Below are 27,081 nucleotides of genomic sequence, written 5' to 3' on the forward strand. Positions count from 1 at the left end.
TGCAAATACTTTCTTCCACTCATTAGGTTGCCTTTTCATTTTGTTGGCTTCCTTTGTGCACAAGCTTTTTATTTTAATGTAGTCCCACTTTTCATTTTTGCATTTGGTGTCAGATTCAGAAAATCACCAAGACTGATGTCAAGGAGTTTATTGCCTACTGGTTTCATGTCTTATATTCAACTCTTTAATCCATTTTGAGCTAGCTTTTGTGTATGGTGTAAGATAAGTGACCTAATTTTCCCAACAGCAGTTATGGAATACACTGTCTTTTCTTGATTATATATTCTTGTCTCCTTTGTCGTAAATTAACTGACCATACATTCATTGGTTTATTTCTAGGCTATTCTGTGCCATTAATCTAGGTCTGTATTTATGCCAATACTCGATTACTATAGCTTTGTAATAATATAGTTTGAAATTAAGGAGCATGAGGCCTCCAGCTTTGTTCTTTCTCAAGATTGTGTTGGCTGTTTGGAGTCTTTCGGGGTCCCATACAAATTTTAGGGTTGTTTTTTAAAAATGCCATTGGAATTTTGAGAGATTGCATTGAATCTGTAGGTTGCTTTGGGTAGTGTGAACATTTTAACAACATTTGTCCAATCCCTAAGCATGGAGTATCTTTCCATTTATTTGTCTGCAGTTTCATTTATGTCAGTTTTCAGTGTACAGGTCTTTCATGTTTTTGTTTAAAAATCCCTGGGTATTTTGTTTTTGATGCTGTTTTATAAATGGGATTATTTTAATTTCTCTTTCTGGTAGTTTGTTATTAGTGTACAGAAATGCAAGATTCCTGTGTATTGATTTTGTGTTCTGCAACTTTACTGAATTTATTAGTTCCAACAGTTTTTGGTCTTTGGGGTTTTCGATATGTCATTTTATCTGCAAAAACTGACAATTTGGGTGCCTTTTGCTTGCCTAATTGCTCTGGCTAGGACTTCCAATACTATGTTAACATTTAAAATTTGACATAAAAAGCAAAGTGGTCCAAAGAAAGAAGTTTGAAACTAAATGTTGAACACTCTACTGAGTCCATGGACCAAACTCCCTCCTTTTTATGAAACCCCATGTGGGTGATGCAGGTTATCAGGAACAATTCTAAGTTACTACTGCTTTGTCACAAACCACCCTAAAAACTTAAGAGGTTCAAACAGTAATCATTTCTCTCTCGGATTCTGTGGACTAGGAATTTAGGAAAGGCTCTACTTGGCAGTTCCGACTCCAGGTATCAGATGTATTTGCATTTACAGCGGCTAGAGCTGGGCTAGCGGGAAGTTAGAACACGAGGGACTGGCCAGACGTTTCTCTCTGCTTGTAGTTTCAGGATCTCTCTGTGTGGGCTGGTCTGGGCTTCCTCACAGAATTGGCTTCAGGGTGACTCAAGGACTACCAGCCTGTGTAGCTTTGCGTGTTCCAACAGACCAGCTATAAGCTGTGTTGCCTTTGATCTAGCTTTGGAAGTCACAGAGCAGTCCTTTTGTCGTATCAACCAGTCACCTCTTGATCTGGGGAATGTCAGACTTTATGGATCTTTTACAACCACCACATCTCCCCTCAGGAAGCCCATCTGGTGTGAGAGAGGCAAGACCAGCCTAGATACTGCCACCAGGAGAATACCAAAAGGTAAGCTGCCCCACGTAGAAGGCCATGGGAGCTCACAGAGGGGAGTAAGAGAAGGCATTTTGGAGGCGACCTTTGAGCTGGTTCTTAAGATGGATTTTGACATTTTGAATGGCATTAGCAAGGTCCAGAAGTAATAAATGGTTGAACAGCGAGTGATTGACTGCAATCAAAAGTGGCTGAAGGAGAAGGAGTGAGCAGAGGCCAGAAATGTGAGCCAGATCAAGGAATGGCCAACCTAAGCAGCTTCGAGAGAGGTGGGGACTTGGGCAGAAAAGTAATGAAGGTTCCTCTCCCCTCCAAATACAATTACCATGGGAGAGATGGTGAACTTTCCTTCTTGGCAATATCTACTACCCCTCCTGGGTGGTATTACAGGAGTTTATAGCAGTCTCCAACTTGGAAATAGTATCAGGTAACTATAAGCATGTGTTTCTGATTTGGCTTTATTAGTTGCTTGAACTATCACCTAAAATGTGACAGGCTGAAAGGCATATAACACGTGTTGAAGCCTGAATGGAGTACACAGTCTCTTAGTGCTACCTGTCGTGTAGATCAGTATGGTCCAGAACTTTCTGTGAGGATGGCTGGGATGCTACCTAACCACAGGCAGCCATTAAGCATATGAAATCTAGGGCTGGAAATGTATTTTAATTTAAGCACACGGGCCTAGTGTGTTGGTTAGCCAGGCCTACATGAAGGGTTTGGCAAGTGCAAGAGTGGAGTCCTAGGGCTGGCACAGACCCCAATGTGTGCTGTGGAAATTCAGAGTAACAGGGCTAGCCACAAAGTAATGCCATCCTGATTCAGGTTTACTGGGTCAATCCGATAGAATAATATATACCCCAGAGAGACCCCTGGTGAAAAATACTACCCAAGCCCCTAGAGTAGGGGACAGTGACAGGAGCCGGCTGGGAAAAATATCTGGGTTGGTAAGGGGAATCACAGCTCTCTGGGGAGCAATGGGAGGTTAATTTTCAGCCACGGGACTCCCTTTTTTCAAATAGAAACTTCTACAGCATCCTACTACATACAGATGGCAGTAACTTGGAGCTCTTTCAGTTCAGAGCGGGGGTGGACACTCCGTGGCTGTGCCTCCTCAGTGCTAGAAATGATAAAAGGAAATCCATCATCCTTTCCAATCTTACTCCAACGTGCAGTGTATCTTGAGGTCAATAATGAGACTTCATGGTTATTGTTTCTGAAACAAATTTATTCTCAGAATAATGCACAAAAGTAGAGGTTGAGGCTACCTTTGGGAGGCTTCCTCCCCCTCCTCTCTGAATGCCAGGGAGAACACAGTTGAGGGAAACATGCAATCACAAACAATGATCAACTCTAAAGACAAAAACGTTTGGTCCAAAAGAACTCAACATAATTAATCCAATTACTGTGAACAGCTTCACTGAGTAGGATTAAGATATTGCAGATGTAGTGTTTCCACAGGGTGGCTCTTCAGTGCACCAGGGGGGCCTGCTTGAGGGAGATGAGGACAGAGCGCATGCGGGAGACGTCTTTGGCCTGCTTGCTGGACTTGGGGTTAAAGTCACACAGCCGGGCCACCCGTTCCCACTCAGTGCCTGGGGACGACTCGTCTATGTCGTTTACAAAGGCTTCTTCTGCTGCCCTGGAAGCAACAATGAAATATGTTGGTTTAATGTAGAACCCCTTGTGAGCTACCTGGTGGCTGCCTCTTCATGCCTGACTGAATGGCATCTGCTTTTCCAAAGAGTAACAGCCCCTGCCTGGCTCAGGTCAGATTCAGCAGCAGACATGTGGCCAGTTCTCCCAGGCACAGGGGCCCGGACTGCTGTGTAAAATGTTGGAATACAGGTGTTTGGTGCAGGGCTCACTCTCTCTCTGTCTCTGTTGACACAGAGCATTAAAAAAGCAAGTCCTTGGCCAGCTATGCACTGCCTTCATTAACAGGAGCAAAGCAGCAGGCTGGTCAAGAATGTGAACAGTGGTTTTATGTTGGACTCTACTGAGTTTCAAGTAAATTCAGAGACTTCTAAAAAGCCCACCGGTCATTGCACGATAGCCTCTGGATTTATCCCTAAGACCGGAGAGAAACAGGGCAGATCAAAAGGAATTCAAGACAAAGCTCCCATGCGAGCAGGCACTAGAGACTTAAAGCCATTCTGGAAGGGGGTTTGTTAGGACATTGTCCAGTTCAGCTCAAAGTTGGCCATTTTCCCTCCAGCCGGGTGCCTTGGGCCACTCAGGGCACTCTCTGGAAGGGGTGGGCATCTGATGGCTGAACAGCCAATCAATGTCAGTTGCTTTTTGCTAGGATGCTGCTCCAACGATCTTTCACGTCAAGGTCAGCCCACCCCCCAGTTGGGAACTGGTGGGAGCTACAGCCTGAAAGGACAGCGGAAGGAGGAGGGAAGACACACTATATTCATCTACTCCGACAAGCATCACGGGCAAAGCAAAAGCAATGGAGATGACTGGTCTGTGGGGACGGGGGGGTGGCACTCTCACAGGGATGGCCGTGGCAGACACTGCTGAAGCCCAGAGCCACTACAACACTGCGACTTCATGGCACACACAGTTAGGGGCAGTGAGAAAGGTTTACTTAACTGTTCTAGGCTGTAGCAAGGATGGTTTATGTTTGTGCTTAAAGGTGAAGAGAAGAAAAGAAACAAGGAGAGAAACTTTAGGTCAGATATAGAAAATGAGAATGAGCTCAATGCAGATGGTCAGTAAGCTAGACATGCCCTTGCCACTCTAGCTACACTTGGGAACGTGCAGCTGGCTTTGCTGGGCCACCCTGCTGCCCAGCAAACCCAGACTCGACCTTTTCAGTCTCCATTTCTACTCCAGAGAGAATGTGCAAAAAATCAATCCAACACCACCTGTAAGTCCAGCATTTCACAAATCTCATTGCAAATGCATCTGGGGACCCAGGGAACCCCGCTCTGTATTCTAAAGAGATGAACGTGTAAAGGTCACAGGCCCTAAGAGGCTCTACAGCCATGAGCCTATTGTCCACCCTTCTACCCTCATCTCCCTTATATCAAGCTAGTCCTAATTCTTAAGGAAACAGCAATACGGCTCTGAAAAACAAGAATCCTTAAGTACTTTTCCAGAGAAGATGTAGTTTTCTTTGGAGGAAGAAACCACAGTGGCCCACACCAGACAGCTTTGGCTATCTGGACCTTAAAAAGCTTGGGGCCTCTTTGTGCCACACTAGGGGGACAGGGCATCAGAAGGTGGCCACTAAACAATTTCCAACATATAAAACCATAGAGAAACAATTATAGAGCTCCCCCCGTACCCAATGAGACAATCTCCTCTGGACTCTGCTGCCCCAAGGGAGAAGCAACCAACCCCACATGTCGTTCTATAGAATTAAATGTAGGAAATCCTGCCCCCCTCCCCCCCCCCCCCAAATAGCTCCCAACCACGGAGCTTCCACCTGTTCCAGGTGGGGACACGTCCCGTCCCCACCTAGGGCAGGTAGGTAGCAAGAAGTTAGAGCCCACCCCCGTCCCACAGCCTTCCCAGACAAGGTCACAAATGACCCACATTTTAAAAGGGAATCTGCTTCCTTCTCTCCAAAACCCTGGATGTGCAAAAGGGCTATCGGAGTTAAAGGGAGTCACGATTCTGCAACACAAATCGATGGGTCATACCCCCAACCTTATAACTCTTAGGCAATCCCCAGAGTGCCAATCTGAAATAATTCAGAAAGCAAAGCAACTTGTGACATAACAGGAACATTAACTCTAAACAAAAAGTAGAATCAAAACAAGAAAAGGAATTAGTTTTGCAACATACACATAACCAATCACGTCAGCGAAGGGTTGTTTGTAGAAAGCTTCATCTGCCACCCTAGACAGCAAGAGGTCCAAAAGGCAGGCAAGCAGGCAGGAAAAAAGAGAGAACATTGAGAAGCAGAAACATCTCAAATCCACAGTAGAGGCATGACTGTGCTCCAGGGCGCTGCTCCCAAGGCTCCGTCCTCACCCAGCAAGGCTTCAAGTGCTGGAGACCAGCAGGCAAGGTTCTCCACTGGCCTTCCCCAGGGGCGGGTTCTCCCAAGGGAGCCCTGCCAACTCCTTCCCCACCTTCTCCTGACAACGGCGAGCCTTTCTCAGCACCCGCTTCCAGGTAAGCCCTTTTAGAGACTCCGAATCCATCCGATCCAATCCTCAACCCCAACGACCTAGGAGAACACTAGGACGTGGTCTCACCAACACTTTACAGATCAGGTAACAGGAGGCCTAGAGATGAAGCAACCTGCTCAAGCCCAGGTGGCAGAACTCGGAAGCAGGCCGGCCTGGCTCTCTGCACTGTGCAGTAAGGCTTCTTCCCCGCTGGCGGATGACTGGGAAGCCACCCTGCCTTCCCGTCAGCCTCGGAGTCTCGCTAGGCATGAACGCTGCCAGCTGCCCGACACCAAACACGCTAGGCCCCAAAGCCACTATCCAACTACTGCTTCTGAACCACCCTGGCTGAATGGGATCAGTTTTCAGTATTCTGGGAACAGATGAGGAAAAAGTTGCCGGACACAAGTGGTCTGGCGGAAAGGACTGCAGCCCAGGGTCCTGGCTCTGGCACCGTCTTCCTGTGTGTCCCCGAATAAGCTGGTTCGTCCGCTCAGTCCATGCCAGACGGGACTGCCACCACAAGGTGCAGTCCAGAAACCCCAACTTCACTTCCCCTCTCTCTCACACCAGGAATGGATCAAAGTGGCAGGGCTCCTATGGGACAGAAAGGGAAGGGGGGCACGCTGGGTGGAGGAGTTTACACCCCCACAGACAGGCTGGCTTATTTAGACTTTGTTGCCCCAGGCTGAATCCCTGGGCCCAGCCAGCCCACCCCATCTATTGTGGGTGGGCAGGGAACCTCCCTGCGGAAATCTTACCCTGTCCTTTGCCAGGCTGGTTTTGGGGCACAGGAGCGGAAGGGGCATTTTGAAGGAAAATCATGCCTGTTTATTAACCTAGGGTCACTTATTTATTTAAAGGGAAATTCTAGTAATTTTATTTCAGTTTATTTTTAGACTCACCCACAGCTTGCCTTCTTTCCCATTTTGGTTTATACATGGGGGGTGTTTTGTGGAAATTTGATTGTAACTCTCAGTGAGTCAGCAGGAAAACAGAGTTGTTTGTGGGCAGAATGAGTGGGCGGGAAAGGAAAGGCCAGACAGCTTGTAAGCCCATAATCCTTTTAGTTTACACAAAGGGCTAAACCTAATCAATTTCAGTTTGTGCTTGCTCCTACTGGAAGAAAATAAAGGTTTAGTGACTCCAGGGGAGGCATCACTAAGACAACAAAAGCCTGAATGCCAGGCTTCAGTTCCTTTGCAGTTAGCCCCAAGACTAAAGAGCTTGTTAGTGACAGCAGAGCCCCATCCCGGTCGGGTTAACAGACGAGCAGGACAAATGGAAAATCATCATCTAAGTGGCCTGTTTGTTCTTCGCCCACCAGACAGAAGGGCCTGAACGCAGCAATCCTCATGGAAGCCTGTGGGAAAGGCTGCTTTCCCACAGGGTGCTCAAGAGGTGACCCACATCAATAGCCCCAACGGGGCCTGGGAAAAATGTCCGCCAACTTTTAGAAGTCTTGAAAGAGGGGAAAAGCTAGCACCAGAGACCCCTGTAAAAGGGGAAATGTTTCTGTCAGTTTGGAAGGGAACATGCTCTGCGGCCGGTCTGGAGTACACACCGTCCCGACTGGCTCCCGTGGAGGAGGAATTTGTTCCCACGGGCTGTCACCAATAATTGAGGGCTCTTGTGCAGGGGCATCTGCATCCTGAGTTGGGATAAAAGCAGGGAGATGCAATCTGAGGACTGATACCAGCCTACAGATGCAGTGAAGGCAAGATCTGCTGCCATCTGCCCAGCACCGTGCCTGGGCACCTAGAAGTCAGGAGGCCTGACGATACAAATACAGGCCCTCGCTACCCACCGCATCTCTTCTTTCAAACTACTCTACCTATCTTTGTGTTCCCCCTTAAAAATCCAGCTGCTGCAAAAGTCATCCAGAGAGAAGGGCTTGAAACGAACACTTCATTTTCTCAAAATACTCACTCTTTACCTATGAACAGAGTTCCTTTACATATATAAATGGGACTTAGTCCCACAGGATGCTGTTTAGAGAATCAAACACGGAGGGGGAGTGGTCAACAATGTCACAATCTCGAGGAGGGGGTGTGTGCCATTGGAAGAAGCTCCCCCACGGTGGCTCTAAACGGCTCCCATGCTAGTCCATGAAAACTAACTGGAGTAAAATGTAAAAACCACCCCTTCTATCCTGGAACCCTGGTGACAATGGCTCATGTGCCTCTAGTTTTACACACTCAGAGTCTGCCCTGCGCTTCGTGACCTGGTTTTGAAACAGCTACACATTCTCCATGAGTGGCAAGTTGAAGTCTTTTCCCCTCTCTGGAACTTGGGAAGTTCACCTATGACATCATCCAACCAGACATTGTACGATTCTAAGAAAGGTACCAAAGCCCTAAACCGATGCCTGGAGGGACTAAACCTTAGAGACTGAGCTCCTGAAAACAGGAGTGCTTACTCCAAGGATAACTGATACCGTATACAGACAATCCCTTTCTTTCCAGAAGGGCTACAGTTTAGCAAAACTGGCCTGAAATTTCTGCAATTAGAAGCCTATTCCCACCATAATAATTTTTTAAGTCTGAGAATCTGTATGCCAACTTGTTTACACATCAGGGACCCTGAACAGGGAGGGTCAGCCTGGTTTTACCAAGTACTTCAGGGCAGACGGACTCCTGGGCAACTTGCTAGAATAAATGGGGCCTCACACGGTACTTGCACAAAGAACTCGCTCATCTCCCTTTAGAGATGTGAACTTGTATCTGTGGTAAATCATCTGGAATGAGCACAGAATAAAGCAGCCTGGACCTGTCAGCACTTCAAAATGACCACAAGCTCAGGAGAAGCCCTGGTAGTTAATGCTACCCTGAGCAACTCAATGTGAAGACCAGAGGGCAGTCCCCACCGTATTAGAACTTCACTGGAACCTGAGAAGCATTCCTAGAAAACACCTCCCCACAGGAAGGGGGCCAGGACTAGGCTCCCATTTGGCATTTAAGACGCAGCCAACAGAACCAACTATGGCCAACAAGAGAAAGGTAGCCGAAGCCTACCGCACACAATGGTCCATCTGTTCTGCTGTAGGTGCCCCGCGATGGCACAGGCTGGCTGGCAAAGCGGTCTGCTCCCTCTTTTCTGGCAGATTTCCAGCAAGAAGCTGCCAGAGACCAGAGCACTTAAACCAACTTCTGCCTCTGAGGCAGGAACCTAAGAAGGCGCTTTACCCTGAAAATTACAACTATCCCCAGGCTCAGTCTAGCCTATCTTTCCACTGAGGTAGTGAAGCGACTGTGTGAGAGGTGGGCTCGGGATGCGGCAGGAAGGCGAGCCACTGGCCTACATCAAGGCCAGCAGTGCTGCCTCCACCTCTCTGAGCTACTTCCAAGCAGACTGAGCATGAGACCACAGCTCCTGCTCGGCGGGGAGAGGAGGAGGCGCTTAGTTTCTCCCTCAACTTTAGGGAGTACATCCTGAAGAGCACTTTCAAAAGGTCAATCTTAGGTCAATTTTCTCAGACAGATGTACGCGGAGGATCCTTCGTTCTCAAGTCACCGTGTCAGAACATCCCTGGCTACTGAATTACAAAGCACATTTCCCTGCTAACGGGCCCCTCTGCCTAGCAGCTTTCAGAAAGCAAGGCTGTATTTAGGGGCTGCAACATGACCAAGTCTATAATCCCCAAAGTACTGAGATCCTGGTATATTCATGAACGCAGCCCTTCATTTCAGGGTTACGTTTTTGCATGTGGACTTAATCCATGACGTAACTTTCCCTTTTGCTGCTTCATACCGATACAAGCAACACATATTAACCAAACTCTTAGCTGAAGAGCTAAATCCACTGCAACTGGGATGGCTAAAGGACAGGCTGGATTAAGCTCATAAGACCCGAGAGACCTGCAACCTTTATGTTTCAAGTACTTTTTCCAAAACCTGCAAATACATTTCACACTAAAAGAGGCAGCACGTGAGAACTACACTGGCCACTGGATATGAATTTGATTCCATCCTGGAAAGCAAGCAGTGCTGGCAGCACCGGGGACTGACCTGTTATTTGCTTTTGTTTTCTGTAGCTGCTCGTCCTGCCTCGCATACCACTCTTCTAGCTCCTTTATTGCTTTTTCTTTCCACTCTGCTTCTTGCTTCCGAGAATTGGCATCTTTGAAGGGAAGGAAAAGAAATAAAATGAGGCAAAACACAAATCGAAGTCTGCTCCATAAATTTTTTAGTCTTATGAAAATTGCTGTGTGCTGGCGGGAGACTAGGCAGGAGGGAAGACAAAATTCTGTTTTCCCTGTTTGTGCATCCAGTCTCTGATCTCAGGGATTCTATTCAAGGGGTTTCATATTTTATCTCAATCCACTGACACTAGTGGATTCACTAATTTTGGGATTTCTTTTGGGGGTGGGGTAGGGGAGGAATACTTTCTTTTTTATTTTTTTTTTTTAACGTTTATTTTTGAGACAGAGAGCATGAACGGGGGAGGGTCAGAGAGAGGGAGACACAGAATCTGAAGCAGGCTCCGGGCTCTGAGCTGTCAGCACAGAGCCCGACGTGGGGCTTGAACTCACGGACCGCGAGATCATGACCTGAGCTGAAGTCGGCCACCCAGGTGCCCCAGGAATACTTTCTTAATAGAAAAAAGCCTTTGGGGGCACCAACCAGGGAAAAAACAACTAAGGACCATTCTTTAATAATGCTGTCAATATCAGTTCAGGGTGGACAATTAATATTACATCATCTAACAACATCTTCTCCCAAACTATATTTAACAGCCTAGGTTTGACAACCAATGGTTTTGTAAAACATAAGTTGGCACTCTCTTTTAACTAAAAATGGTAGAAGCACCTCTATGAAGCAGGGAGCTGTTGTTAAAATTACCAGAGGTAGAGAAGATTCAGGAATATAGGCGGTAGAATATAGATGGTAAATGTTGAGGGGGACCACAAAATAGCTACTCCTGCTTGGACTGCAGAGTGAGTCTGTGGCAGAGCTAAGACACAACTAAAGAAACTAATGGAGGACTGCTGGGGGTTGAGGTGGGGTAGGGGATCACTAACAGTTATCCAAAAGGTTCTAGAAATTAGAAGACGCAAACTTAGCAGGTTTGCCATACTGGATTCGCAAACATTTAGTTTCTCAGAACTAAGTATTCACTAAGACATTTAGCTAAAAAGACCAAGTCAGTAGAGAGCGGGAGACAGAAATGCAGGTCACATGCAGTTGACATCTGAAGTTACTCTGAGAGTTCACTTTTAAACATGTTCTTAAGGATACACTCTCTGGCAGGTGTTTTTATTTAAAAAAAAAAATTTTTTTTAAGTTTATCTTTGAGAGAGAAGACAGCAAGTGCACACACACGAGTGGGGGAAGGGGCAAAAAGAGAGAGAGGGGGAGGGGGAGGGGGGGAGGGAGGGAGAGAGGGGGAGGGGGGAGAGGGGGAGAGAATCCCAAGCAGGCTCTGCACCATCAGCAAAGAGCCCAATGTGGGGCTTGAACTCATGAACCGTGATCATGACCTGAGCCGAAGTTGGATGCTTAAGCGACTGAGCCACCCAGGTGCCTGTCGCAGGTGTTTTATAATAGACCCCTCATTGAATCTTTATAACAATCCCAAGAAGGTAAACTCTAGACCCATGCTCAGCACTGAGACAAACTATAGCTCAGAAAGTTTGAGTAACTTTTCCTAAAGGTTAAAGTCAGTGGCAGAGCTAAGATTCAAACCCAGATCTGCCTCTAAAGCTTACACGATCTTACTTCATTAAGCTGCCTCCAAAGGGAAGGATGGGAAGGAAAGCAAGCCTAGAAGAAAAAAAAAAAATCACAAGATGTGACTGGAAGGTGCTCACCAGTGCTCCAGAAAAGAGTCTGGACAGCACAGAGCCAGAGCCCGACCCGTAAGTAGCATCCTTGAGGAGGTTACAAAGCAGCGGTGGTGGCCAGTAACCCCCTGAAGGAAAGAAACTGAGCATTTGGGAGCATTTTTTGGGCCTTTGCAAGCACATTTTATAGTAACAACCTACAGAAAAGGCTGTGTCTGTAAGTACTAGAAATAGCCTACTGGCACCTAGAAACTCTCCAAAAGTTTCAGGTTCTAAAGCAGCTGTTAGCCTGTAGCCTGTTGTGTACGTGAAATGGAGAACGCCACGATGCGACGGGAAATGCTGTGAGCTGGCAGTGCGTGTGGACAAGAAACCAAAGAGTACCAAGGTTAAAATTGAAGGTCACCTTTTCAAGAGTGGTGCAATCACTTCTAAAACATTACTTTTTGACTGCAGAGTATTTGCTTTTGTGTGTAGTCTAATGATGATTTTTTTAAAGTTATTTCTCTAGGGGCGCCTGGGTGGCGCAGTCGGTTAAGCGGCCGACTTCAGCCAGGTCACGATCTCGCGGTCCGTGAGTTCGAGCCCCGCGTCGGGCTCTGTGCTGACAGCTCGGAGCCTGGAGCCTGTTTCGGATTCTGTGTCTCCCTCTCTCTCTGCCCCTCCCCCGTTCATGCTTTGTCTCTCTCTCTGTCCCAAAAATAAACAAAAAAAAAAGTTGAAAAAAAAAAAAAATTTTAATAAAAAAAAAATAAATAAATAAATAAAAAATAAAGTTATTTCTCTGAAAAATTAAATAAAAATTGTGATCTGCAGATTGTAGTCACTGCAGAAAACCACCTCTTTAAATCATCTACTTGCTTTTACAGATTTATGAAGGGACACTAGCAATAACAATTTAGAATTCTGAAATGCTTAGTACAACAGGGCAGAGATCTAAGCTGCAATACAATCTCTGCATCTGGGCAGGAGAAAAGGGAGGGAAGGATGAAGAGTCCCCTTAGAGAGCAGGGCACATGGACGGCTGTCTTCTCTGGCAATCCCTATTACTGCTCACGGAAAGGAAAATTATTTGAGGACACAGCCAACAGCTAAGCTGAAAACGACTGATGTGGATTCTCTATTTTTAGCATCTGTGCTTTCTCACAGTTCTTGCAAGGAAAAAAAAAAACAAAACAAAACTGAAAAAACACCTAAGGTTCACAGACCAATTTAATTCAGTTGCAAAACCACATGTTTGACTTCCTTCATAAAAACATCCTAAGGGGCCACCTGGGTGGCTCAGTCGGTTGAGCATCCGACTTTGGCTCAGGTCACGATCTCACAGTTCTTGGGTTCGAGCCGCACGTCGGGCTTTATGCTGACAGCTTGGGGCCTGGAGCCTACTTCAGATTCTGTGTCTCCCTCTCTCTCTGCTCCTCCCTTGCTCACCCTGTCTCTCTCTCAACAATAAATAAAGATTAAAAAAAAATTTTTTTTTTAAAAAGCATCTTAAGAAAACTACAATTCACTGAACATTCCCAAGGTGCCCAATCTGGTAACTGAAAAAACGTAATTCTTCCAGACACCAAAAGTGTACTCCCTCCATGGAAGACAACTTCACTCAACTTCGGGGAAAGGGAAAAGATAAAGTTGGGTTCTGAAACGTGAAAAACACTAATACCAGCTAAGTCTTGCCTCTCAGCTTACTCAGAAGCAGCAGCCAGGACCAAGGCTGCCGGCACCACGAGGACAATTTTCATCTTATCCAATGCAGGAGCTACTAGCTACACGTGGCTGTTAAAATTTAAAATTCAGTTGCTCAGTCACATGAGTCACATTTCCCGTGCTTAACAGCCACATGTCGCTAGTGGCTACCATTACTGGAGAGCAGAGATAACGTAGTATTTCCATCATCAAAGACATTACTACTGGATAGTGCCATAAAGGTTCAAATAGAAGTGTGTCCTTTGATCTCAAAGTCACATAAATTGGACTGGAGAAATAACAGACTCGGTCCTACTCCCATGTGTCAACTACCCCAACTGAAGAACAGGACTCATGTGTTTACTAATTCAGTGGTTCCCAAGAAAGAATAACGCTGACATTGTGGGCACACAGAAGAACATCGTTATTTCTAGATACGCAATAAAATATTTAGGCATAAAATACGTGATGTATCTGAAAGTGGACTAGAAATGTGTGTGTATAAGACATACACACACACACACGCATTACATTTATATAAAGATAACCCAATATGACAAAATGTTAATTACTGAATCTAGGGGGTACACACAAGTTCATTTTACTCTTCTTTCAACTATTCTGTTTAATGAGTAACATTAACATTTCATTCTTTTTAATGAAAAGTTGAGAAGACTGCCCCATGGCTTTATGTCCACACTGTGCCATACCTCTGCAACTCTCAAGTACAGATACCAAGCCTCCCAATCCTGACCAAAAGCGACACTCCACACACAGATCTTCACCGAAGGTCAGGCCGGCTGGCACTGATCTTGGGCTGGGCCTGCCTGGTGGGATAGTGTTCACTAAATGCCATGTGACTAAGGGACAGATGGGTCTGGACTATGAAACAGGGCAGACTCGAGCTGAATTGTGACTCCACCACTTCTTAGCTAAGTGACTCAAAAACTTATCCTGGGATTCTCCCATTCCTCACCTACCTACAGAGGTAAAAACGTACCTTACAGAGCTATCAGAACAGGAAAACAAAATTGTACATGTTTCCTACAATTTACATTTTCCTCTTAAAGCATTACCTTAAATTCAGCCTTCAAATGATAAATGGACTCTGGAGTCTCTCACATGGACAGGATACCTACAAGTTTATACAACACCCTTATAAATACCACCCCGGACTACCCTTGGGGTTGGTAACACTGATCTTATTCCACAGAGGAAGTAACAGACACTGGAAGGTTTGAGCAACCAAGTGCCCAGAGCTGGTAAGAGTTAAGCCTGGGCCTTGAACCTAGTCTTCTACTCCAAGCTCAGGACTCTTTCCACAGCACTGCTCTGCTCTTCCTGAGAGGATGTACTCAGTGGTGACTCTCCGAGCTGCCCTAATCCTCACACAATGGCCTGTGATCAAGTGACTCCATGCGGGTGGCCTTGGGGCCTTTATTTAGGTTGAGAAAGAGATCTTCCCAAATACGAGACAAGGACATTATGGCTAATTCTAGTTAAAAAGGGTAAGAGTCAAGGTCAACTATCACAAGGAAAACAGACACCCAAAGACATAAAGGGATTCCTTACCAAGGGCTTCCAAGCGTTCCGTTTGCTCTTCTCTCCACTTACGGATACTTTCAGGCTCTGACTGCAAGCGATCCACTTGTGAAATAGCTGCATAACTGTCTGTTGGACCATTACTCTCCTTAACACAAAACACAATTGTGTTCTATCAGTACCAGACGTTCCTTCCTGAAACACACTTCATCCGTGGCAGAACCCCTGGTTATGTACAGCACGGAGGCTGTTGTAAAATGTTAAAGGATTACCTTAAAAGCAACAACACAACCTCACGTGCCAATAGGGAGCTTTCAACATTACTGCACATAATCCTTCCAATCTACAAGGGAGGTAGTTTTTATCCTACCTGTTAATAAATGGGACGTGAGTGGGAGAGAGGAAAATTGGGGAGGCGGGTAATAATGGACTTCCTAGGAAACAGTGTTAACAGTTTTTGTTTCCCCACTCGACACACAACTTCTGTGGAATCTTCAAAGTAACAAAGGTAAATACACAGCCCAGAAAGGCCTAGAACCTAAGGCTTCTAAATGCCATTATACAATGTAGGAAAAAGATTACTTAATGCCACCTAACCAAAATGTGAGAACTCTGGGTAAAAGAGTCCAAAAGAAAACGTGCAGTCCCTACAGTCACACCAAAGAAAAGAATAAAAAGGCAAGCAAATATGAGTCACAAGTGGGGGGGGGGGGGCAGATTCTCTTTTATAGTGGCTAAGGTCTGACAGCTGATACACTGATAAAGACTCAAACAGAATTTAATCTTTAAGAGATTTATCTTTTAGATTTTTCACCTGTTGAACTAGGAAGTAAATTCCAAATTAACCTAACCAGACCATAAAAGATGGAAGGGGAGTTACTTAAAATATTAGTAACTAAAAAACAAACAAACAAAACTTAGTAACACTTTCCATGTGTCAGGCACATAAAAGCTTTATCCCCCAAGCAAAGTTTTTCTTCCCATTTCACAGCTGGAGAACTGAGACACAGAACTGACATGTCCACTTCACAGCTAGTTAGGGACAGAGCCAGAATCTGAACGCTGTCGTGTCTCACTCTAAGGATTAAGCTTTAAACCAGGGATTGGAAACTAGAGTCCGTGCCAGCTGCCTGTTTTTGTAATTACATTTTACTGGAACACAGCCGTGCCCATTCACTTATGTTCTGTCTATGGACGCTTTCACAGCACAGCAAGAGTAGTCTGACAGAGACCTTCGTGACAAAGCCTAAAATGTTTACGACCTGGTACTTAACGAAAAAATTAGTCCATCCTTGGTTTAAACCAATTAGACTAACATCCTTCTTTAACTGGTTGAGGGACGGGCAGAAGAAACCCAGGCATAAGCAAAGCATCATGCTATTCCCCCAAGGCTATAGCGACTACTTCCACTTGGTCCAGGAGGAAACACAGACTCTTGTTGGGTGCTTGGGAGAAGGGAGAAACCTCCACTTGTTCTAGATAAAAGGACATGCACACGTGAAGCCCAATGTGCCCTGTGACCACCATCCGACCACCATGAAAAAAGCTAGAGCACAAAAATGCATGCTTGGCAGCCAGAGTCCGAGAACACTTCAATTACATAAACTACTAAAACTTCTCTGTGTTTAAGGTAATCCAAGTTGGGCTAGCAACTGAAAGCTTAGTGAGGAAGAGGTAAAATAATGGTAGTAACCAAAAATTCCAGCCACCCCCACCCCCAATATCGTCTCAAAAGTTCAAATGCTGGCCCCACCACATACCAGCTTTGTTACTTTTAGACTACTCTCTCTCTGTGCCTCAGTTTATTCATCTGTAAAATGGGAAGGACAATAGTACAGGTTCCCCAGGTTGTTGAGAAAATTAGAGATTAAGTAGAAACACTCGACACAGTACATGGCACATAGTGTTTAGTCACTGCTACCATCACCATCACGAAGGTTCATTTCTGGAGAATAAAACTGGTAACACTAGGGCCAGGTCAGTAACATTTTAGAAGAAGGCTCTATCAACGTCACTTCTCTTCAAATCCTTCCATTCTAGCAGGTAACATACCCAATAGTAATACATCTAGGAAAGTCAAAAGAGTGGAGTCTCTAGATCAGTGAATTCAAATCACAGGAAAGGAAGCCTTGACCACTATCATTCAACATAATCAGAGTACTCTGTACCTGGTAGTATTCGCCATTCATCACTCCATCAACAGCATCTGCAAGACATAAAATTCAGTCTATCAATCAGGGCTGGCCAAACGCTAGGCCAAAGCACTCTAGCATATAATACCATACTATATGCTCCAGGTACTGTAAGTTATACTAACACTATCCCTTGTTAGGCACCAGACAGAACAAATGACTGCCTGTTTGATGAAATCAAGATGTACTTATACACAAATTACTTCACCAAAATGTGGATAAATCTGCACCAAGCCCCTAGTTCAAAACCTTTTGATCTTCTGGCCTAGAAAGAGAACACATGGACGCCTGGCAGAAGAATCTCCGAGAGCAACAGTGTCTATGAAAGTTCTGGAGAAGGCAAAGCAAAAGTGGGCCCTAGAATCATCCAGTCAGCGGTGACATGCAGCTTCATATTCAAACCAAGGTGCTTTCTTGGAGGTAAGAACTCTCCATCCTGTGCCTATAGAGACCCAGGGGTCTACACTTGACTTCTTGCTAATTCCTCCAGACTACCTGGAATTAGCCTGGGCTAGTAAGATTTGGGCATACCAAATTAAATCAGTGTTTTCAAGGACACAAGTTACAAAAAACTCAAAGTATGGTGTACAATCCAGTCTTGCACAATTAATTATTCATGAGCTAAATGAGAAGGTCCATCTGAGAAATGTAAAAAATGCCTTTTCAAGTAAGACCTAGAGACTATCAATCCATATGGTACACAATGGTGGTCCAAGGGTGCCTAGTGGCTCAGTCGGTTAAGCATCAGACTCTTGACCTCAGCTCAGTCAGGTTCGTGAGGTGGAGCCCCGTGTCGGAGTCTGCGCTGACTGCTCTCTGAATAAATAAGCAAGCAAGCAAGGAGACATTAAAAAAATTAAAAGCAAACAAAACAGTGGTCCACAAGCTAACCATATTTAAAACACAAGTAAGTACTAAGTAAGAAAATTTCCCAAAACCGGGATGTCCAGGTTTGGGGATGAAGGCAGGCAGACGGACGATCTGGCAATACTGGGCCTCTATGAAAGGATGGCCTTTACATACAGCGTGCTCTGGTCTATCTGCCGGGATCCCCGTCCCACTTTTTTTTTTAAACTCCATTCTGTATCTCACTAATTCAGTTACCTGATCAGCCTGCATCCTAACCCCTGCCCTGACCCAAAAGCAGTCACTAAGAGGCAATCTACAGACTGAATGCCATTCCCGTGGAGTGGCTGCTCTGCCTTCCTTCAAAAGCCCTGATCCAGGCAACATAAAAATGTAGCTTCCACCTACACATTCTGCACTCTGTAGCTGCTGGCCGACCTACATCTACTACCTACTATGAAGGACTTCTATCATGTATCCAATTTTTTCAAACTACAACGACCATCTTGTTGCCTGGGGCGGGAGACGGAAGATAAGAGATGAACCTAAAAGACACAAGGACCCACACAGTGAAAGAACACCAAGCAAGCAGTTAGTGTGGGCCACCATCAACAAGGCCCTCAGAAGGCACTCTACGGAAACATCAGGGCTTTCCTCGAGGCCTGGGGCAGGATGCTCTCATCCTTCCCTCCAACAGGCAAAGATTTCATTAAACCACTCCTCTGCTCTTGATTCCTAACTAATTAAACCCAACTCGAACTGCCTATTTTCCAAACCAACCCTAACATTTTATCCATTCTTTTGGTTCTCTTGCTTCTCCCAGTTACTCTCCTCTTGGCTTTGAGTATTGAAAACTTTTATAGATTATTTCCCCAGCACATCTCCCTAAGACACTTTTTTTAAAAAAAGGAAAAGAGAGAAAGAAGAAAGAAATATGTAATTTCAACGCTCAGCCCATCGGCTTCTACCCTTTAGCACACACATGGCAACTGCTTTCAGTGAAACCAGACTCCTACAACATATGCTTTCTTGGAATTCATTCATCTATGTCCTTAACTTCTCATTTTTTTTAGTATGAAAGAACCTACTATTGTTTCCAAGGTGCCAGGCACCATGTCCAACATTTTATACACGTTAAGTTTTAATCCTTACAATAAACCTAGATGTATCAGCCCTTCACAAATGACCTGAAAATAGGTGTAGGGTTCCCTGAAAGATAAGGTGTTCTTGAAGGGGCAAATAATTAATGACAGTATTTTCTCTCTTGATTTTTTAAGATATGTAAGAAAAAATAATAAATGCATGTTTTATGAGATAATCAGCTTTTCAAAAGTGGTGCAATACCTCAGCAGGCCAGGAAGTCGGAGGAAAGATCATCTGATACACGAATACAAACAGCCAGGATCTAAGCATTTACCTACCTTCATGGATTTTGATCTATGTTTCAACGGCTGGTTATGGTTCTTGCTTATTTCAACATAGTTCTCATATTTTTTAATAAAGCTTGATTTTTTTCCCCTGTTTTCTTTTAGAGGGAGTGTGCAAGTGGGGGAGAGGGGCGGGGGAGGAGAGAAAGAGAGAGAGAAATATCTTTATTTTTTTTTCTTAACGTTTATTCATTTTTGAGAGACAGAGAGAGAGCATGAGCAGGGAAGGGGCTGAGAGAGGGAGACACAGAATCCGAAGCAGGCTCCAAGCTATCAGCACACAGAGCCCGACGCGGGGCTCAAACTCACAGACTGTGAGATCATGACCTGAGCCAAAGTCAGACACTCAACCGACTGAGCCACCCAGGCGCCCCGAGAATATCTTAAGTAGGCCTCACACTCAGCACAGAGACTGACACAGGACTTGATCCCATGACTCTTTGAGATCATGACCTGAGCCTAAATCAAGAGTCAGAAGCTCAAGCCTGCTTAAGATTCTCTCTCAAAATAAATAAATAAACTTAAATATATATATATATATAAATAATTGCTGGTCATATATATATATATATATATATATATATAAAATTGCTGGTCATATATATATATATATATATAAAATTGCTGGTCATATATATATATATATAAAATTGCTGGTCATATATATATATATATATATATATATATATATATATAAAATTGCTGGTCACAGGATGTATTTTATTTTTTTAATGTTTGAGAATGAAAGAGACAACATGAGTGGGGGAGGGGCAGAGTGAGAATCCCAAGCAGGCTCCACACTGTCAGTGCAGAGCCTGATGTGGGGCTTGAACTCACAAAACTGTGAGATCATGACCTGAGCCGAGATAGTCAGATGCTCAATGGACTAAGCCACCCAGGTGCCCCAGGATATACATTTTAACTAAACATTGACCACCTGACCCCTTTTAGTCTATTTCTATTACTACCATCAGCACGACTGCCCCATTTCTCAAGACTTTTTTTTTTTTCTTTTAATGTTTGAGAGAGCACTAGCACAAGCAGGCTGGTGGGCAAGTAAGCACAAGTGGGGGAGGTGGGGAGAGGGAGAGAGAGAGAGGGGGGAGGGGGGAGAGGGGGGAGGGGGGAGAGAGAGGGGGGAGGGGGGAGAGAGGGGGGAGGGGGGGGAGGGGGGGGAAGGGGAGGGGGGAGAGAGGGTGGGGAAGGGGAGGGGGGAGAGGGGTGAGGGAGAGAGGGGGAGAGGGGTGAGGGAGAGAGGGGGAGAGGGGGAGTGGGGGAGAGGGAGGGAGACAGAGGGGGGGAGAGAGGGGGAGAGGGGCGGGGGGGGGGGGGGAGAGAGGGAGAGGGAGAGGGAGGGAGAGAGAGAGAGAGAATATGAATATCCCAAGCAAACTCTGTGCTAAGTGCAGAGCCCTTCATCTCACAATTGTTGAGATCATGACCTGAGCCAAAAATCAAGAGTCAGATAGATGCTTAACCTACTGAGCAACCAGGTGCCCCCATTTCTCAGACTCTTAATGACACTAAAGACTGAGTTTTGGGTTTTTAAATTTTGGCTAATTTGATAGCAGGGAAAAAACTTAAGGTGGCTTTGTTGTGTCAATCTTATTTCTTGTGAGGCAGTCATGTATCTGACGCTTGATTTTCTTCCTTACTGAATTGTGAGAATTTTGCCCATTTTTGTATCTTCTGATCTCTAAATATTCGCTTTGTATTATTTGTCCTCTTATTACAAATATTTTTCCCATTGTCATTTTGTATGATTTATAATATTTAACAACTAAAGCTACTTAACTTGTATGCGGACACTATCAATTTTTCCTTTAGGATTTCTATATCTGCTTTTATGCTGAAGGACTTTTATACTGAGATAGTCACTTTTCTTCTGATACTAAAATAACAAAAATGCCTCTCTTTAATCCACCTGGAATTTAGTTTTTGTAAGACAGGAAGAGTGAGATGATCTTGACTCCTAGAGCTTATAATAGCTAGTATGGTCAGGCCTAAGCCTAAATTCTGGTTAATTTATTACATTTAACACACCAACTGTCCTTAATATATTCCAACCCAGGGCCATTCCCAACAGGAAGAGACTTTGATCGCTACTCCATATACAAAACTAGGAGCAACTGTCATCCCATACCTCCTCCTAAGTCACATGCTGCCTGTCCTTTAGGTCTGAAGTCTCATTCAAAACCCACTGGCAAGTGATCTGAGCTCTTGTTAGTTACTGTACAGACATTCAGCTGGCCCAAGTCCAAGAATTTCCTATTGCTACAAAAACATGCATAGAGGACATTTAGGGCCTTGATTTATTAGGGTAACTAAGCTAAGTAACCTGATGCTCCAGAAGGAAACTTCCTAGGGCATCTCAGGAACTCCAGAGAGAAACAAAGGCCAGAATTAGTTTCCAGAGAAGGAAGATACTTTGTCCCAAACCCACTTCGACTCCCACATTCCCCATCCACTGGGGGTCAGGCACACATCGGTTTGAATTCCAGTGGAGACATGTATTAGCTTGCTACCTTAGGAAAACTGCTCAGCTTCCCCGATGATCAGCTCTTACCTGTAATAGGAAGCCACTACTTAGCCTGTGCTTACTGCATGGATGTGAAATCACAAAGAAGCTGGCATACATTAAGTAGGCAGTACTACTAATTATCATGCATGAGACTTCCCTGAATTCTCTCCTCCACTGCTACCAAGAAAATAACTCTCCTCCTCCAGAAAACTTTAATTCATGTGCCTCCCTCCCTCCTTCTCCAAGGATAGACTTGTCAGAAACAACAAATATTGCCTCACTGCCATAATCTCTCAGTAGCTCCTTATCCGCGGTCTCCCCTCCCTCCTTAGCCGTCACGATCGAGGCTTTTCCACAGGTCTAGACTTATGCTGCCACTTTCCTGACTACTTGCTCTTCAGTATGCGAGCCACTTCACTCAGCTGGTCACCCCCACCCACCCCTCGAAACTAACCTCTCTTCTCCAGACCTCCTAACAACCGAGGGAGTCATCCAAGGCTCAGGCCCTCCGGTTTTTGCCTGTTCCCATCCTTCATGGGAGTTTCCCCCAAGGCTGGGGAAAGTTTAAGTATGTTCCTCTTTCCTGAATCTGTTAGAGCATCCTGCCCATATATTTCTGTACGGTAACACATCCGATACAGGGCTTCCTCCTAAAATCTGTTTCCTCAGCACACCCCAAGGCCCATAAGCCTCGTAATGCCTCTCTCTCCCCGCTACTCCCAAGGAATAAGAGTACAGCCAGGTAACTGTGGTATTACTACCAAGTAATACCAAGTACAGTGTGTTAACACTTTACAGGTACTAATGTAATCCTATCAACTCTGTAGATCTGTACAAGGCAGCGGTGGTTACAGAAGCTGCCTGAAACCACAAAGTTAAACTCGGGCTCAAGCAGTCTAGGACAGCACAGAATCTTAACCACTAGAGTGCCTCTTTGAAAGGAAAGAAAGCAGAGCCCAACTAGTTCTCTAATCCCCAAAGGAAGTTGCTGACCACTACACTATTACCGATCTCAACTGCACTGTCAGGGGACTGGCTTCAAGTCCATGAACGCTTAGGTCACTAACAAAATCCTTCCTAGAAACTAAGTCAGCAACCATCCCTTCCTTCCCTTTGCTAAAAGCTTAATGCACAGGGCACCTATCCCCTCCCTTTTACCTCTCCAAACTGCCCATCACCAACATTTGTCTTTCTATGCAGGACTCTCAGACCTAATATTTTTGTTCATTCCTTTGAGTATCTATTACGTGCTAGACACCCTGCTAGGCATTGGGGACACAACCATGAGCAAGAGTAACACTGTCCTTGAATCAGGACAGTTTTCTTTTTTTTTTTTTTTTTTTTTTTAAATTTTTTTTTTTCAACGTTTTTTATTTATTTTTGGGACAGAGAGAGACAGAGCATGAACGGGGGAGGGGCAGAGAGAGAGGGAGACACAGAATCGGAAACAGGCTCCAGGCTCCGAGCCATCAGCCCAGAGCCTGACGCGGGGCTCGAACTCACGGACCGCGAGATCGTGACCTGGCTGAAGTCGGACGCTTAACCGACTGCGCCACCCAGGCGCCCCAGGACAGTTTTCTAACTATGGGTCCTGATTCTCTGAACTCTGTCCTACCCAAGGCAGGCACAACTGCCTACTTCTGTACCTTTCAGAAATGACCATCTCTTATCCCACGAAACCCCTGCTGACACAACTGCAACACAACATGGTACAAAGGGCAGGGGGACTTGGGGCACAGAAATAAACTTGCCCTTTTTTCCTAAGCAAGTCATTGCTCTGTAGGACTCAAGTTTTCTTTTATTAAATGAGGGAAGTAAACTAAGGATCTAAAAAGTAAATTTATGATTCTCCGGCAAATGTTAACACCACCCAACCACAAAAACCTATTCACTTAAGGCCAACTTCATCTCCTGCCACAGCCCAGTTCACAGTTCAGTCCCACCTGCTTGCCGTAATTTGCATTTTCAAGTGTATCATATATTCTCATGTAAGTTTTTATTGGGGGACTGATTTGCTTAGGAGGTACCATGGTGCAGCATAAAAACTCAAGAGTCTGTAAACAAGCAGTCTCCCCACTCCTACTCACAAAGATGGTTCCGCTTGGCTGGCACAGTAATTTGAGAGTTCTGAGTCCGAATCCTTCCGTGAAGAGCACAACTACAGTGCAACAAAATCTCGGTCTCCAATACTCCTTAGCGTCTCATTCCCAGCAGGTTTCTCTCATTTATGTTATCTGCCTGGCCCTTTAAGGCTGTAGTACAAGCACTCCTATCTGCCCTACTGTGCCCTATTCTCCTTTAATTCTTTTTTTTTTTTTTTTTAAGTAAATGAAAACCCAGGTCTTACTTCTTCCAGCTAATTTCCTACTTCCCCATATGACTAGAAAGGTCTCTTCCACTCATCTCTTCCTTCCACCATAATTCCAAACATCACCCACAGCTAAGACATTCAAAGGTCGGGCTGGCATCCTAAGGCTCGTTTTTTGGTTTTGTTTTTGCCAGACTCCTGCTGGGAAAAGGCCACGCAGTATTCTCTCTTCACCTTTTGGAAGGCTAGTCCAGGCTAATCTTAAATTCTGCTTAGGCAACACTGCTTACCAAAGCTGTTCCTAGAGGAAGTAGAGCTCCAGAAATCCTGGCTGTAATCCGTCCAATAAATGGTAAAACTCTTATCCTTCTTTGGCTGGAGTTTCTTCCTCCAGGGCTAGGCCACCTTCCTCGAGTTCCCTACTCACGCCTCCTTTCGTCCCCATAATCCAACTCTACACCCCTGAAGTCCTTAAATACTGAACTGTATTGCCACCTCTGTTGGTGTATATCCCCAAAACGACAGCACTATGCTCATTTTTTCTGCCTTCCTTTCCCAGTAACTGGTTCTGTGCTGGGTTCAGACTTGCCTTTAAGTCTAGCCAAACTGCGCCAATGCGGCTATGTTTCAGAGGCCAGGCTCAAAGCAAAGCAAGTGCTCAATGAAAAGTTCCTGAGCTGAACCGGCTTCTTCAGGCTCGTCAGCCTGACAAGTACTCTATTTTCTTTGCTTTCTCGCTCTATCCCGTCCAGGAGCACTTAAACACACTCCTACGACAGAGTAGGCTCACCGAACCTAGGTTTCCGCAATGACTGGGCCAGGGTCTCGTTTCCTCCTTGCACTCTTCCTTACCCTCCTCCCCGTTCAGCAAAAAAAACAAGTTACACAGAGCCCTTAGACCCACCCTGGGCCAAGTTTCTACACAAGTCCTCCCGCCCCAAACGCGCCCGCACTCTCACCCGGACCCCCCGGCGGCTCGCCGTGCGGCTGGGGCCCGGGGGCACCGCCGTCCAGGATGGCGAAGGCCTCGTCGTTCTCGATGCCCGCAATCTCGCTCTCCTGCTGCGCCAAGAAGGCCGCGGCCGGGTCTTCTTCGCCGGCACCGGCCACCCCGTTCCCCAGCGCGGGGCCGCCCGGGGCGCCGGCGGGGGCGCCGAACGGATCTAGTTCAGCCATGGCGGGCAGTTCAACGGCACGGACACCAACGTTGAAAGACAAGCCAACCGCCCCACCGACACCGCGCCCCGCAGCGGCAGCTGTGGCGGCGACCGCGATCCGACGACAAGCGGGAGGGAGAAGGCGGAAGCGGAAACCCTGCCCCTATATCCGGTTGGTCTAGGCGGTGTTGGGGTGGGAGCCGAAGGGATAACAACCAATCAGAGGACAGAAATAGTTCAAGAACCACCCAATCAGCAGGAGGAGGGGAGGGCCTCCGAGGAAAACTCGTGACTCGGGCAGCGCGGGCTGTGAGGGTAGTGAGCCCAGTCAGGCCTGAGGAAGGCGGAAGTGGCTTGACTTGAAGCAGCCTTACCCACCTGGCCTTTGGGGCTGCTCTGACCCTGGACTACCATCTCGGAGGGACTCTAGTGCTGAAGGCGGAGGTGAGGTGAAGTGAGGGCGACAACGATCGGTGGATTACGGAAGAGACAAGCTACTTACGCTTTCTGAACCCAGGTTTCCTCGTTTGGAAAATGGGATCGAGAATCTGGCACTGCCTCTCTCCCAGGCTCCTTGGGAAGACTGAATCCTTTCAGAGCTGTTTACTTGCTTTATTAAAAATTTTGTATTTGTTCATTCATTCACCCAGCCTGGATTATTTTCACCTGTGGAGAAGCCTGACTGAAACGTAATTCATTCAGGGCCGCCTGGCTGGCTCAGTCCGTGGAGCATGTGACTCTTGGTCTCAGGGTGGTGAGTTCGAGCCCCACCGTGGGTGTAGAGATTACTTAAATAAATAAACTTAATTCATTCCGATTTTTCTACCCCACAGTATTTTTATAAAAAGGCGAAGATATCTCCTTTTATAAAGCCTTTTTGCAGCAAGTATGTCTTACCAGGGCTACACATACATTTCTAGAACTGAAAAACTCCTTAGGGATCACCTAGGAATTTCATAGGGAAACAGGCCCCTGTGTGGGAAGGGATTAATCACCCAGGGAGTGCTCAAGAGGAAACCCAGGTCTTATGGGCACCTCAGAATTGGTACAACCTCTTGTATGTACATACCTCTGTCAGCGAAGGACAGCAGTTTTCTTTAAAATTCCTTCAGTGTAGGGTCGCCTGGGTGGCTCAGTCAGCTAAGCGTGCGACCTCAGCCCTGGTCTTGATCTCCCCGTTTGTGAGCTCGAGCCCCAAGTCGGGCTCTGTGCAGACAGCTCGGAGCCTGGAGGCTGCCTCGGATTCTGTCTCCCTCTCTCTCTGTCCCTCCCCTGCTCACGCTCTGTCTCTCAATAATAAATAAACGTTAAAAAAAATTTTTTTTTAAATTCTTTTAGTATTTAACATCAGGGGATTTTGTCTACACCATAAAAATGATAATGGGTGATTACATTTAACCCCCCACCATCCCCCCCCCAAAAAAAAGAAAAAAGCAAAACCCAACCAACCAGAGGTCAAAAATGTCTCCTGAGATGGTCAGCAAAGGACAGGAAAGTGGTTTCTTGAAAACTATATGTATCTTTAATGACATGGGGTGCCCGGTGGCTCAGTTGGTTGAGCGTCCGACTTTGGCTCAGGTCATGATCTCACAGTTCTTAAGTTCAAGCCCCGCATCCGGCTCTGTGCTGACAGCTCAGAGCCTGGAGCCTGCTTTGGATTCTGTGTCTCCCTCTCCCTCTGCCACCCCCCCCCCCCCGCCCCACTTGTGCTCTGTCATTCTTTCTCTCAAAAATAAATAAACATTAAAAAAAATTTTTTAATGACAAAAGGAGGTAATTATTTGCTTAAAGCATGTATTTTTAACGTTATTTTTAGTAGGAAATGTAAGCAAGTTTTGAAGAAAAGCATTTAAGAAACTTAAAATCTTAGGCCTGCAATTCATTCAGT

At 45.7% G+C, this 27,081-nt stretch overlaps 1 protein-coding gene and 1 long non-coding RNA gene across 5 annotated transcripts; one reads left to right on the forward strand and one right to left on the reverse strand.

Moving 5' to 3' along the window:
• The first annotated feature begins 1,628 nt into the window (after window positions 1-1,628).
• Window positions 1,629-9,894, forward strand: LOC131491686 (uncharacterized). The gene is made up of 2 exons (XR_009251602.1): window positions 1,629-2,032; window positions 3,911-9,894. It is a non-coding gene; the product is annotated as an uncharacterized LOC131491686 (long non-coding RNA).
• On the reverse strand, window positions 2,810-25,346 carry CLTA (clathrin light chain A). Of its 4 annotated transcripts, XM_058694919.1 has the most exons (7): window positions 24,996-25,346; window positions 16,911-16,948; window positions 14,773-14,890; window positions 9,740-9,851; window positions 5,404-5,457; window positions 4,204-4,239; window positions 2,810-3,244 (listed from the first exon to the last, which is right to left on the reverse strand). In XM_058694919.1, exons 1-7 carry the CDS (start codon window positions 25,210-25,212, stop codon window positions 3,073-3,075), a joined length of 747 nt encoding a protein of 248 aa, XP_058550902.1. In that variant the 5' UTR covers window positions 25,213-25,346; the 3' UTR covers window positions 2,810-3,072. The 4 variants fall into 4 exon arrangements, with proteins under 4 accessions (XP_058550902.1, XP_058550904.1, XP_058550903.1 ...); XM_058694921.1 differs by lacking the exon at window positions 5,404-5,457 and having other exon boundaries at window positions 24,996-25,345; XM_058694920.1 differs by lacking the exon at window positions 4,204-4,239 and having other exon boundaries at window positions 24,996-25,345.
• Between the last annotated feature and the right edge of the window lie 1,735 nt (window positions 25,347-27,081).

This window comes from Neofelis nebulosa, chromosome 12 (assembly GCF_028018385.1).
Source record: "Neofelis nebulosa isolate mNeoNeb1 chromosome 12, mNeoNeb1.pri, whole genome shotgun sequence".
NCBI lineage: Eukaryota > Metazoa > Chordata > Mammalia > Carnivora > Felidae > Neofelis > Neofelis nebulosa.